The sequence below is a fragment of the Electrophorus electricus genome, chromosome 25, assembly GCF_041902795.1.
Source record: "Electrophorus electricus isolate QZ-2024a chromosome 25, ASM4190279v1, whole genome shotgun sequence".
Lineage (NCBI taxonomy): Eukaryota > Metazoa > Chordata > Actinopteri > Gymnotiformes > Gymnotidae > Electrophorus > Electrophorus electricus.
Window position 1 is genome coordinate 292,501 of NC_137521.1, and position 15,168 is coordinate 307,668.

The following is a 15,168-nucleotide window of genomic DNA, read 5'->3' on the forward strand; positions in this document are numbered from 1 at the left end:
TTTTTTTTTTTTGGTATCGAGAACTGTGATACTACAGATGGTATTGGTATCAAAGTCAAAGTTCTGGTATCGTGACAAGCCTAGACTGCTATGTACATTATATGCTATAAGTATATCTGCTAAATACTTATGTCATAGTATGTTCCATCTTTTTGCACATTAATTCACTTTATTCAGTGCAGTGTACTGGTTGGTGTTATATTTACGTTCTTTTGTAACTATTGTCCTGTATTTTGTATTTATTATTGATTGCACTCATGTTGTTCTTTTGTGCTGCACCATGGTCCTGGAAGAACTTTATTTTGTTTCACTGTATACTTGTATACTGCTGAAATAAGAATATCAATTCAAGTTGAGGATTTTTATCTGAACTGTCTAACATTTATTTTGTTTGTTTGTTTTTCAACCACCCCTATTCTTTTGCCTTATGCTTAGGTTTGCTTTTCTGCTGAAAGGTTTCTCCCAAGTTGTTTTTTAGCAGACTGAAGCAGATTGTCTTGCAGCATCTCCCTGAATTTTGCCTCATCCTTCTGTCCATCCCTGCAACATGCTGCCACCACCACCATACTTCACTGAAGGGACAGTGTTTATTGAGGAGTGGGAATATAGGTATACACTACACCATTTGCCATCTTGAGCATGCATATATACCTGTTTTTCTTGGAATTCTTTTTTGTTCATTTCACATCTTTCCTTCAGATTTACATTCTGACCAATGCTACCCTAATTAAGTGCATTTTTTATGCATAAAAGATGATATGTTTAAATGATTCTAGAGCCAGTTGTAAACCAGTTGTAAGCCAGTTGTATACTTGCATGGAAATAGTTTTAAGTTGTGTGAACTTAGAACTTCCACAGGTTGAATACTTATGTAAACACATTCGTAGTTATTAATTTCTGTCACAATGTATTTTATAACTTAACAGCAATCTCACTCTAAATTTATGTAACTTCAAGGGACAATCTTTTGTTATTAAATATTTCACCACAAAAACCTTTTGTAATCCGTAAAAATCTGATGACTTTTAAGGATTAATTGATGTGTCATGCAAGGTGTTCTTTGGGATTTTGACTGTTAAAGACTACAGATAAGGAAAATATGACGAGACTTTGGTGTCCCAACATACTGAATACATTAAAATGAGACAACTCCCTACTTTGCTGACAAAACATATGTAGCTAGCTATCTCAGTATCTATGCAATCTTAAGTGTTTTGCTAAAAAATAAATAAATCAATAAATGAAATAAATTTTAAAAAGAATAGCTAGATAACCAATCTAGCTAGCTAATAAGATGACTGTTGAACAGTACTTACATCCAAGATTATGACCTTGGGCGTCTGTACACAAAACTCCAACAATCGAAGGATTTTTCATTCTAAAGCAAATAAGCAAATTTTTTACATTTAAAGTTTAAAATTTTGTCATGTAACATAGTTAGCTAGCTGCACCCGAGACAACGTGAACCCACCCGTAAGTTAATTTAAATTAATATCCGAATAATAATGCCACACACTTACGTGTCGTCGAGATGTTGCTCTAGAGCTGCCTCCATAAATAAGCAGTAATATACTTTTAAACCAATAGCAAACGTAAGGAAAATGCATAAATATGCGATATAGTAAGTACTGGGTGAACAACTTCCGGGAAACCAGCTGATATTGCAACATGTGATTCTTCTTTTTCTTCTTATAAGTTTTCATAAGATTTCATTACCGCCTCTTACTGGACTGGAGTATAAGGCATCGCGATGGAATTATACACATGCACATACCTAACTCTCTAAATAAATAAACAAATAAATATTGTCTCTCCCTTTCATTGGGTAGTCATGTTTTGTCATACTTGGGCCATCTTTCAGAGGTCTGGGAGTATGAGAGTGAGGAGCAATATTTCTGCTATGACTAGGATTACGCTCTTCTGGACTAGACTGATGTTGGCATTCCTAGAATCTGTTGGAACCATTCCTCCATTTTAGGGATCACAGCCCCAAGTGACCCCATCACCACTGTTAACCTTCCATATTATACCTAGAAATATTTGAAGCGCATACATACAGAATTACTCTAAATGCTGTTTAGCTATAAGTTGCTTTGGAGGATGTTATCCCTTTATATTATCCTCTTGCAGCTGCAGATCTATTATAGGAATTGGAAAAAGCTACAGAGGAGTATGCAAAAATTTTGGTATATAAACAGAATCTGCACTGGCTTGGAATCAAAGAGTGTATATGTGTATATGCAATATGTGTATAGAATTTTCCATAGTTGCTTCCATGCATATGTTTTCCCTCTGAAAACAAAGCTAAACTCATTGCAAGGGCACCCAGAAGTCAACCAATAGAAATCATCTACTTTAAGATACTACGTTCACATTTAGCTGCTATTGTCAGTAACATCTCTGGGGAACTGTAGTGGTCACAGTGAATGTGGATATCAGATGATCCCTTGTCACTAACTGTAGCACTATGAAAAGACCAGTTCTTCTCCTCATGCACTCTTAAAAGGGTATATGTTCTTATCAGAAATCTTTGCTACTTTCTCTGCCCAGTGACAATGCCACTACAAAACTGTCTCATGTGTGCATTGACATCTTTTGTTTTGAATTGATCCTGACAAAGAGATGGCTTCTCTAGCTCAAAAGACATGGTTTACCTTTTGGATACATGTTGAAAGGACCATGAAAAGACCAAGAGTTAGACATCCTGTCTTCTCATCTCGACATTGTCATCAATTTTGCACCGATCACTGTTTGGCAGCATAGTCAGAGAGTTTAATAGATGAGCAGATTGTACATGCTCCACATCAGATCAATGAGGAAAACCAATTCTTATTCACAGGCCTCTTAATTTCACCTTTTTTCCCCCAGTTTTACTAATGGACTGAATTTTATGGAAATAGGAAATGCATTGACAGATTATTATAAGGTGTCAAATAATTTAACTAGAATAGCTAGCTTTTATGAACCTGAAATATCTGCCTTCTGCACTCATATGTACAGTACTACTAAAGAGTCAATGACCACCCATTCATTATTTAACTTAGTTAAAATGGCAAGTATTCCAGTATGAGAAAAAAACAGTGAACATATTTTCCAGACAAATTACACAAAGCCTTCAACACTAAGTAGAATATAAAATTCATGTCTGTGTTTAATTTATTCACTGTTGGCTTTTTGCACCCTTATGCAACTTCAACTTTTTACCCCCTTAGTCTTAAAATCACCAATTTACACCTGTGAACTTCAAACAAAACATATTTCTAAAGGTGACACCAGCACTGTTACCTTTCAAAGAAACCCTTACACAACCACACCTTAGATGACTTGCATATTTCTTCCTCATGCATTTTCAAAATGACTAAAAGGAAAAAAGGTAAAATTAGATACAAGATCATTCACTGGCAAAAGAAGTTGTAAGGTTGAAGAAAAAATGTGAAAAGGTTTTCACTTTTTCAAAAAAACTTAAGAATAGTCTCTAATCTTTGCACAGTACTATAGATACATATATTTCATCACAATATAGCTTTACTTCACCAAAGTTCAGAATGATACTCTTCCTCTTATTTAGAAACATTACATGCAAGATCTTTTAAGCTCTAGAAGTTATAAGAAGATTTGAATAGCACACTGGAAAGTGTACAGATTTTATTCATTAGGAAAAGACATAAACCACATAAACTAACCACATTATGTTGCACTGTTTTAAATATGTGTGGACTTGAAAAGGGACATTTTAAAATATTTATTATGAAGTTATTTTCTAATACATGTGTAAGATATCCTCCAACAAAGTATATACTCATTGGGCAAATATATGTTTTGTGTGTAGTAATAAATAACCATGTACACAGTGAAGTAGCCTGTGTTCATTGATTATCTGCAATATACACTATATTCTGTACTAGTTGTATATTTTGATCAATTACATGCGAGATCAGATTAAACAGAATACCTGAGAAAACCCTATCAAAGTGGCCGCTAAAATGGTGGTTAATGCTTCTGGGTGCTTACGCGGATTTTACGTAAACAAATTAAACAGACAAGTTTTTTTAAGTTATGAAAGATACCACTTCTTTATCGCCACATTTGAGCTATGCGTGAAGTTTTATATTGCAGCTAACGGCTCTCTTAGCCACCGTAGGCTCTACCCGAGATTATTTCTGTCTGTCCTGCAAGACGGGAGCCAGACTGTTGTGCTGATAGGGCAAAAAGGCGCAGTGTAATTATGTGGCCAGTGGATCGTAGGCATATATCTTCCCCACTGCGACTGACTAACCTATTCTACCGGCTCTAAATCAAGATCTAACAGACATGCGCGACACCTCCCAGCCTGGCATACCTCACACACGTCACGGCCCCATCCCATAATTTACCTTGTTTTAATTTAAGACGCTCTCAACATACATTAAATACAGCTACCGTGAACAGCGGCATGCCGCCTCCGTATTCTCACCGGAGAGTTTAAAGTGACTTAACCCTCACGGCAATTAATTCAAGGCTACAGCTGAGACGCGTCATGCAGGTTTCACAACTCATTAGACTGAGCGCAGCATAAGATCAGATTTCTCAATTCGTCCCACGTCTTCATGTAGTAAACAGAATCCCCTAACTTTTCCCAATCCGTTATTGTGCCATTTAGGAGACATTAATCCAAAAGAGCTTGAGATGCATTTAGCCTTTGAACATGACTGCCATTCTTCAAGACCACGAAAGTAGCATCTGAACAGGAGTGCCCAGAAAGAACGTCATTAGAGAGAAGTCATGCGATTTCCCATGATCCTTTGGTTCTGGTCACCTGCTCTCCTGCTAATGTACATATGTAATGTACATAATCTTATGTCCTGTACAGTTAGCATAGCAAAAAAAGTGTAAGTGGTTAAAGGAGAATCTGGACGTTTTGGTCACAAGATCAGAAGCACATACCGATCTCAACCTGACTGGCACTCTTAGATGTGCAAGTTGAAAATGTCATTGAACGACAGGGTGAATTATATCACTTTGTGACTGTAGGCTGAATTTTCTTAAGAGTGGTAACAAGTGTTTAATTTGTCCTAATCTACCTGCAAGATGAATCCTTTAACTAGGCCATGTAAATGTAAATGAAAGTTACTTTGACCAGCTCTGCTGACTGATAAATCATTTCTGGAGAACTTGTGATGCATTCTCCTTAAACACAAATATATACAATAGTGTTATATAAAAGCAGAGAAGCACCATGAGTGAGGTAACAACAAGACCATGGTCCTAGGGCATGGTGTTCCCTTAGACAAGTGTAATGCATGTTTTGATGGCCAGCTAATACAGCCTCAGGATGGTAAATTAATTTACCTCTTGTAGCTGCACCTGGGTCTTGAATAGAACATATTGGTTATTGCAGGTATCCTTTTTTCTTTTTCAACATGAAAAAAAAATCCTTTATATGATGAATGATTGACCTGTGAAAAATGTATAGGAGCAAAAATCGTTTTGACCTGCTCTGACGTATGATTAGACCTTGTTTATTTCACCATTAGACACATAGGCCTACCGTGAAATTCCTGTCAGCATTCTCCATAAGATGATTGTTTTCATGACTAATACTGTTGTCACAAACACACAAAGAAGTGTGCAAGTACTGCCATAATTCAATTTATTTCATTTAAAAGATGATTTATCAGAATGCAATGAAAAATCACCAGTGTTGAACAAATACATAGTGTTCATTTTTGTCCATTTGAAACTAAAAGACTAATACAGGTGTTAATTCAAGACCGTGACAATGATTCAACACAGAGGATTTTGCAGGGTGAAGTGCATTGAATCACGTAGCTCCATCGACCTGTCCAGCGTCATATAGTGGAGGATGATGAGGACCTTGCAGAGGTAGGGGAGGGGGATGGAGGGAATGATTGGAGATAAAGGGAGAGAATGCTTTGAACCTCACTTTAGAAGTTACTGGATGCAGGATACCAAAGAAGAAGAAGAAGAAGAAGACAAAGAAGAAGAAGAAGAAGAAGAAGAAGGACCAGAGAACGACAAAAAAAGAACAACAGAACCCCCCTTATCTCTTCCAAAGCAAGACAACTGAGATCAGAAGCAAGAGGATTAGAGAGATAGACAGAGTTAGAGAGAGGTACAGGGAGCAGAGACAGAAGGAAGCAAGACAGCTGAATTGTGTCACGGAGCTCTCCTGTTGCTGCTATGAGCTTGCTGGTCCTCTTCACGGTACTCTTGGTATCTCTGAGTGGCTGCAGATGTGCTGTCATCACTGGGGTAGGTCTTCCAAATATCATTACACCTGACATGTACTTTTAAAAATGCCACTAAATTATTATTATTTTTTTTAACTATTTGAGAGCAACTAAACAGAAACAAGTTCTGGGTTTGATTTAATTTAAAGTAATTGAATTCATAGCCTGAATCCAATAGCTGTCATGCTGAATCATATTCAAGGAAATCATAAATTAAAAGCCTTTTAAACAAAACTCAATTAAGCACTGAACAAGGACATTCCAGAAATATCACATACTCATATAATTTGTGCAGAAAACAATACAGCATTCTGAATCAGTTTTTAGTTTAAATATTACACTTTTTCTGTATAAGTGCTACTTTTCAATTCAGTGTGATTATGCTGGCTGACTTACAAAACTGTAACTCATATTTTAAGTAATAAAAGTGCAGTGCCTCAGTTCTTTTTTTCATAACACCTATGTATGACAGAAATTGATATGATGCCTCTAATGGAACCTTGTGTCACTGTGCATTTGCCTGCATACATGTTTACGTGTGGCGTATGTGTGAACGTGTGAATGCGTGAACATGTGCCGGGGGGTTCCTGGTTGCGTGCGTGTGTGTGCATGCGTGCATGAGCCAGGCGTGTGATAGAGACATTCAGTGTGGCGTAGGGCTGTGTTGTGCTGTCAGCCTATGGCTGAGAGGCCTGCGGATGTGCACACCACAGGGACTCGAGGGAGATGAGTGTCATCCGTTCAGCCATAAGGTAGCTACACGCTCCCAACACCTACTGTAGCTCATTGCACATGTTTATGAAGACCCAGTTAGGGTAGGGAGGAAGAGGTGTTGGATGAATACACACACACACACACACACACACACACACACACACACACACACACACACACACACACACACAGTTATATATGGGGGCAGCTGTATGTGGTGCAGCTGCTGAAAAAGAATATCTGATAGTAATCAGGTCCATGGCTGTCTGAATGCAATCAATATTACACATCAAGCATATAGTAAGCAGCTGAGGTGGGAAAAGCAGTGGCCAAAGTGACATTATTAACTGCCTCTGTAAATGAGAGGAAAATGAGTGCACATTGTGATTAGATGAAACATGGCCCATTTTCAACAGATACTAAACATCTGCACTGTATTACAATACACATGAATATTTTCTGTAGATCTCTATACAGAAGAGAAATATTTTTTACTAACAAAACATAGCTATAATTGATCATATATCCTGTGTTCCCTCTCTATGCACAGGTACCTTTCCCTGGGAAGAGACAGCATCACACCTGCCCCTGTCTACCACAACTAATGTGCACCCGATTTGCGGACACCAGACACCGATGTACTAAAGATTACAAAAACATAGACTTTTAACTGCATAGATGAGACAGAAAGCAGAGGACCATATGTTAGGAAAAAGAAATACTTGCAGTGCCACTGTTCCCATGTTTTCACATTCATGCATCTTGCACTAAATACCCTGCTATCATGTTTCCTCTGAAAAACTAATGTACTTGTGGATGCCCTCATAATGCTGGGCCAGAAAAACAAGGTCATGTGCTTGGTTTACTTTGGCACCTGATCCATCTTGTGCATTAAAAGACATACTCTGGTTTAGTATGCATTAAAAAACACCACCTAGAACATTATACTGTTTCAAATAAATATCCAACTTCATATTCACAGTTTCTTTTTTTTCAGTTTGTTTTTAAATGCTTGGTAATATGAAATAAGAGTGCATGTGAGGTCATTATAAAGTAATCTCTCTGTATGTGTCTGTTCTATGGGTTATTTGCTCTTTCCTGAAGAGAACAATGAGTGCGTGTGTTGTGCTGTCGCAATGGACTATTTTTGTTCAGCTTTTTCTCAGATGACATTCAAGAAGACCTGGGCAGTATACTGGAATAAATAATTGTTAATTAAAATAATAATTCACTACTTAAAATCTTAAGGAAATCTTATCTTCACCAGCAACAACAACAGCAACAAAAAAAACCCCCCAAAAAACAAAAATGGCATCAGAAATAAACATATAAACATCTTTAATTACATCCCCCACTGAGTCCACAGGTGTGCAGTATTCCAAATTCCAACAAAATGAAACAATTTGATTAAGGTTGTCTAGTCTTCAATTATTTAGGATGGTAATCAACACTAAAACAAAGTTTTTTTTAAATGTAGAAATGTACAGTGCAATGCATACTATTTGTTTAGATTTTGGGCTTAAAGCACAAAAATAATAAAATTAGCTATTGGCAATGAGAAATCAAAGGACCCTTCATTTCCATATGAAAAATGTTCATGTGAAATTGTTCAATGTTACATTTAAAATTTACATTTTTTTTGCTGGTTCTGTGTTGATGTTCTTCATGGCTGAATCCATTAACAGATGTGAATGTGAAAACAAAGTCAGAAACACATTGTACCATGGCACAAAATAAGCGTAACACATATTGTTTTATGTGTCATACATAGGTCGTACTTATCACAGAGGGAAAATGAGAAATAAACATGACCTTGCACATGCTCTTGTTGAGGGTGCAAAGACAACAAACCCGGCTCAGCATGCAAATGTTTGCAGTAAGTAAACAATATAGATTAATAACACTAGCTTACACATTACATGGTGTAATGAAATGAGCAAAAATTAAATAACCATGCCTAATACTGTTTTTCTGCATCTTTATGCAAAATATATATTATGCAAAATCCATATTGATTATGCTGGGTGATTTGTTTTTGATTAAAATGATCACAATGAAAGTGTACAATTGCCATCCACAGTTTGTGGTGGCTATCTTCCACTCTTTAGCAGTTAAGACTCCCAGGGTGCTGCTGGCTGGGTATTTTTGGGTGGCCATCTGCTCTCAATCTGGTTGTGACTGCAGGAGCACTGCTGTGCCCAATACACTCACAGCAGTTTAATATCAGTATTACCATGGCTGTCACTGACATGTTCAGAATAGTCAGCTGCTCAAATAATATATGGTGCCCAGCGGTCAAAAACTGACTAATGAGAGGGTGACTGAAAAATATTATGCATGGCAACAGAGAATAGTAACACACTTAAAAGTTACACACCTAAAAGCTGTACATCCAATAAACTGACTTAATGAAGTGACCAGTGAATGGTATGTGCAAGGTAGGTCTTTCAAATAGAGTGCCAGGTGAGTTATTAATGTTTATTAATAACTGTCTATTTTTAAACTGTAAATTGATTGAATAAGCTGTAATAGGACACATTTCAATATTAAAGAAAACTGATCCAAATGAACTTGCAGCATGAAATGTAATTATTCCTAACATTTTTAATCCTCCAATAAATTTCATTGGACCTGTATGTATTTCTTTACACAACATAATACTTTCAATATTAACAATTGGTGTTCTAAGCAATAAAGAAATATTTATGAGCCATGTTGATATATGATATAATTTATAAGGCTTATCAAACATAAATATAATGTAAGTAACAATTTAACTTTCAGGGAATAAAGCTACTGCCCTACTAAAACAAGATGAGCAGTGTTTGATGTTTCAAGTTCAAAAAAGCAATGAAACACTGATATCATGACAAATGACATTGTGTAAAAGGTCAGTCACGTTTGAGCTTTAACGCCCACTCTGTGTAAAAATCCGGCTCATACGGAAATGTGATCAGACTGTATATAAAGCCTGGAGTCTCTGCATTCACTTATTGAACACAACAGAAAACTCACAGTAAGAACCATGAAGCTGATTCTGGCCTTGTGTGCCTTAGTGGCACTCACAGAGTGCATCAAGTAAGTACTGAATCTCCTTATGTTTTAATCTTTTGAGGCTTTAAGCTTTCTCATTGTTTTCAAACCTTATGTTTCTGTCTGGCATACCCCATCTCAAGCATATAATTAAAGTATAATAATGCCTCTAAAGAGAAGTTGAGGAAAGCCTAGTATGGCTATCAATCATACCCAGGCCCCTGAAGTATTTTTATGCTATTTTGTCTGTTTCATTCTACATATGCTTTGTGCTTGTGCTTTTGTGTCAACTTTAAAAACTGCAAAAATGTCCAGTAGAAATAACCTCACCACCTGCATTGCAGAGTTCCTCTGATCAAGGGCAAGACTACCCGTGAGAAACTACAGGAGAAAGGTGAATGGGAGACATTCAGGAAGCTGTATCCCTACAAGCCCACAGTCAAGTTTATTCAGACTGGTGTCGAGTCCATGACCAATGATGCAGATGTATGTTGATCTAAAACATAAACAATAGCTAAGTATTTTGGCCAAATTTGGGCTATTTGTTTTTCAGCATATGTATCATGCAGTAGTTTGGATTAAAAATGAAGCTGACATTTTGTGAATGGTTCAAATAAACTAGACATTAATTTTCATTTAAATTTAATTAATTAAATTTAATTTTAATTAATTAAACTTTAATAAAATGTATTTTAACATTAATTTTGTAAGGTTCATTTGCACCATAATCATCAGTAAGATATGTTCTTTTGCCTTCCAGCTCTCCTACTATGGTGTGATCTCCATTGGCACCCCTCCTCAGTCCTTCCAAGTGATTTTTGATACAGGTTCTTCCAACCTGTGGGTGCCTTCAGTCTCCTGCTCAAGCCAGGCTTGCCGTGAGTATCGATGTAGACATTGCCTGGAGCTGTAATGTGTTGAAATGATTATAAACCTTAGCTCATCTTATTGTCCCTGGTACAGCAACATCATCTTTTTGGTACCAATATTTTTTTATTTTTCTTCAGAGAACCATAATCAGTTCAACCCACAGCAATCAAGCACTTTCCAAAATGCCAATGAAGCTCTCTCAATTCAGTATGGCACTGGCAGCATGACTGGGTATCTGGGTTATGACACTGTGACGGTATGAAACCTGTTTCCGAATCCTTTCACTAAAAAAAACACACAACAGAATTTTCTGATCACTTCTGTCTAAATGATAGCAAGGCTGGATCAAACTAGACTAAGTGTGACACTGATTTTTACCTTCCTCTTAAGCTTTCTCCAAAGGTCCTGTGCTAGTCTGACCTTGAATGAAATTCACTTAAACTTTAGCTTGTTCTGATGCTGGCTGATAAAGCAAAGCAGGCTTTGTATTTGCTTTTGGTATTTCATATCCTGACATTCACATCCTTGGGCCACGTTAGACATGTGAAGCCATAAGTCCTGACCGAGAGGGATTGGACATTGTAAGAAACAAACATAAAAGTGCTTTTTACTATAGGTTGGTGGAATTTCAGTGCAAAACCAAATCTTCGGACTGAGTGAGAGTGAGGCACCCTTCATGGCCACCATGGTGGCAGATGGAATTCTTGGTCTGGCCTACCAAACCATTGCTTCTGATGATGCAACCCCTGTCTTCGACAACATGATGAACCAAGGCCTAGTCTCCCAGGATGTCTTCTCAGTCTATCTGAGCAGCAGGTATGGGTATCCCTGAATGACTACTTCTTCCTCCTACTTTTTAGTCTTAATGTGTTTACATGTTGCTGCAAAAAACACAACTGCATGTAACTTACTTTTTTTTAAAACTTTTTTTAGCCTTGCTTATAAGCTTTGCAGCAACATGATGCACACTGCACACTATTCTAGTTCAACAGTGTTTAGTGTGTCTAATGTTCTATGACTTTTGGAAGCAATACTAGATTCAACTGTGCTAAAATATATTTTAACATGAAACATTTGTATTTTAACATTACAAGTTTCAGTGTTAATTTATCTCGACCTGACTCTTTTTGAACTCTGTAGCGGTGAGCAGGGTAGTGTGCTGCTTTTAGGTGAGATTGACAGTTCCTACTACACTGGTAACATCTACTGGATCCCCCTGTCCTCAGAAACCTACTATCAGGTCACCATGGACAGGTAAACTATCTTCAGTGCCCTGTACGTTTACTTACACCACAATATGGTTGGTGGCATTGATGATTTTTCAGCTACTTACTCCAAAGTTTTAGGCAAATAATGAAATGACAGAGGCAGTTAAATATAATATGAGGTTTCATTTAAAAGTTTTTTTACTCATATTACACCTTCTGTCATCCTCTTAGCAACACATTTGGTACACTAAGTAATAAGTAAAATATGCACTTCCGTTTACATGTTCCTAGTTTTTACCTACTTTCTTAAAATAAAAATAAAAAAATGTATGAAAGCTACATTGTCAACTTCAAATTGTCCTTTTAAATCTTCACAGTGTTTCAATCAATGGCCAGATAGTTGCTTGCTCTGGTGGGTGTCAGGCTATTGTTGATACAGGGACTTCACTTATCGTTGGCCCAACAAGTGACATCAGCAACATTAACGCCTGGTTGGGTGCAACCACTGATCAGTATGGAGATGTGAGTTGATGTGCTTACTAGTGATGTTATCTAGTGAATTTTTCTATAAAGCTGACATGGGTCTGTTCAGACAGCTGTGTTCATATATGAGCATTATACTGCAACCCTAAACCAGGTAGATAATGTTGCACATTCTCATGCTTGCCTTGTAGGCCACTGTGAGCTGCAGCAACATCCAGAGCATGCCTGAAATCACCTTCACCCTTAACAGCTATACCTTCACCATCCCTGCCTCATCCTACATCTCTCAGGTCAGTCTACATAGCCTTGTCTATCAAATATTCAGTCATTGGTGATGAGATGCATATTTAAGAACAGGAATGTAAATTACTCGCATAATTACTCACATTTGGTTAGCAACAAGAAATTCTTCACAAGTTAGTGGAGTCACAGTGGTTTTTCACACCAAGGACATTGTGTGTCTTTGATCGCATAAAGCTGCAAAATCAAAGGATTGCAATATATATAAATAAATAACAGCCTAGCCTTATCTTTGCTTCTTCCAGAGCTACAGTTCCTGCAGAACAGGTTTCGGTGGTAGCAGTGACTCACTGTGGATCCTGGGTGATGTTTTCATCAGAAACTTCTATACCATTTTTAACAGACAGACCAATAATGTAGGCCTGGCTCAGCTTGCTTAAGGGCAGACTGCAAAATGTGATGATTTTTCAACGTCCAACATTTAGCTTTAATTTTAGCATAATCATATATGTTACCATATAATAACTGGAGGGAGACTAGCAATGAGTATTCTATACAGAATAAGTCTATGTTATGAGAGTATAGCACTGCCACTTGGCAAACCTAGCTTCTAATAATCTAATATGCAGGGACTATGTAATTACTTTTGTGTTAAATAAATGGCTGTTGATTTATAGAGCTTATCAATAAAAATACAATTTAATAAATAAAGCTGTAAGAAAGAGATTCAAAGTCTCAAACCCACTTTGTTTTGCAAAGGTTACGTTAGACTATAAAACCTGCTGAAAAATCCTTTTTTTGGTGTATGCATAGGCTACTCCTCTTTAATTCACTGAAAGAATTCAAAGTATTCAAAGTATTCTTATTCCTCTCCATTCAGCTGTGTAATTTTATAATAATGTAAAATTGTAAAATGTATGACCAGTTCGGACAGTTCTTCATAAATAACAAATGGGAGTGGCTACTCGATTAACGATTTACTGCCATCACCTCCAAAAAAAGTAGAGGATGATAAATCTCATAACCCACTTAAATAATGAAATTTCAGTTTGAAAATTAAAAGGCTACATGCGCATAACACATATGTAGGCTATAGGCAACTCTCCACAATGACTTAACTAAAGCTGTCAGAAGTGTCTACCTAGTCTTCTGGATTTGAGTGTTGTATGTCGTACAACAAGTGACATAAACGACCCGTGGTATCTGTGCCATACACGACGAAATGAAATGCCTCCTCGAGCACCTCCATGCTTGAGAAAAACTGCGAAAAACTAATTTTCCACAGGATATGACAGAATATTTTCGATTCCCACGGGATTAATAGGCTGATCTTAATTTTACGGCTCGTTTTACAGAAGTTAAAGGCAGTGGAAAATTTACTGATGAAGTCGGTAAAAAAGAATAACATGGCACATGACAGGACTAAAAAGACTGAGAAACACTGGTAATAATTTGTTATGGTCACAACTGCTCACCTTCACATGTTAAATTAATCCTGTCCGATTAGGGCTACAAGTCTAAAAACTCATTTAACCTGTCTGGGCATACACATCTGTGAAGCAGCTACACACATGGTGCTAAGCAGTCTGAGCAATGGTTGAACGGTAGAGTGCGAGTAGGCAGTACTTATAAAGAACGGTCATAGCTATTCAAAAGCAGCCGCACAGTGTATGGCAACTGTAGAAAGCAAATGCCAACATCAACACGAAACATTCAACACATTTTAGGCATTTTAGAAATCCGGATTCTTTTAGGTCCCAGAAACATCAGGGAAAAAGTGAACATATGGTCTCTGTGTATGAGTACATAATGAATAAATGTACTTAATTAAATTGTACAAGTCACTAAATCAATGAATGAAAAAACAACAACAACAACAACATGTACCCAGGCCCATCAGTCCATACACTGCCCACTGTTCTGGAACCCCTGTGCTAGTTCACCCAGAAGTCCAGGAAAAGGTCTTCAAATTAACCTTTTCCAAAGTATAGGAATTATTTTTTTTTTCTTAATGGTTTTGGTTTTATATGGAATATTAGTACATTGTCTGGATGGGATGGATATGGAGTAAGTTGTGCAGATGTGGAACGAAGGAGATATGGAATGATGGTTGCATTTTTTTCATTTTTCTATAATCGACTTGTGGAATATTGTTCCAATAGGATATTATATGGTATTAGTGTTTACTGTGTGGGGGCAACTTTTTGACATGATGAATAATGTGTCCTTACACAGTTGGGGCTGTGGGACTGCTCCAAGATGCTTGTGCTCAGAGGCCTCACAAAACCATATTCAGTCCTTGGTAGACTATTGTGGTAAGCATACTCAAGCATATTTGGTTTTCAGTGTCATAAAATGATATCATTCGTTTAGTAAGACTATGCTTGGAA

General features: G+C 37.1%; 3 protein-coding genes across 3 annotated transcripts in view; 2 read left to right on the forward strand and 1 right to left on the reverse strand.

Moving 5' to 3' along the window:
* lamtor5 (late endosomal/lysosomal adaptor, MAPK and MTOR activator 5) overlaps positions 1-1,677 on the reverse strand; it is a 15,131-nt gene extending 13,454 nt beyond the window's left edge. Inside the window, exons 1-2 of the mRNA XM_035522223.2 lie at positions 1,521-1,677; positions 1,317-1,378 (exon numbers count right to left, since the gene is read on the reverse strand). Of these exons, the coding sequence (XP_035378116.1) occupies positions 1,317-1,378; positions 1,521-1,555 (97 nt within the window). The 5' untranslated portion in view covers positions 1,556-1,677. The remainder of the gene's footprint in view (positions 1-1,316; positions 1,379-1,520) is intronic.
* Positions 1,678-5,949: 4,272 nt separating this feature from the next.
* Positions 5,950-8,454, forward strand: prok1 (prokineticin 1). The gene is made up of 3 exons (XM_026995527.3): positions 5,950-6,252; positions 6,857-6,982; positions 7,495-8,454. The coding sequence occupies exons 1-3, from the start codon at positions 6,181-6,183 to the stop codon at positions 7,612-7,614; spliced, it is 318 nt and encodes a 105-aa protein (XP_026851328.1). The 5' UTR covers positions 5,950-6,180; the 3' UTR covers positions 7,615-8,454.
* Positions 8,455-9,969: 1,515 nt separating this feature from the next.
* Positions 9,970-13,419, forward strand: LOC113567496 (pepsin A-like). The gene is made up of 9 exons (XM_026995518.3): positions 9,970-10,022; positions 10,322-10,463; positions 10,738-10,855; positions 10,985-11,103; positions 11,464-11,663; positions 11,988-12,101; positions 12,433-12,577; positions 12,730-12,828; positions 13,084-13,419. The coding sequence occupies exons 1-9, from the start codon at positions 9,970-9,972 to the stop codon at positions 13,216-13,218; spliced, it is 1,125 nt and encodes a 374-aa protein (XP_026851319.1). The 3' UTR covers positions 13,219-13,419.
* The last annotated feature ends 1,749 nt before the right edge of the window (positions 13,420-15,168 follow it).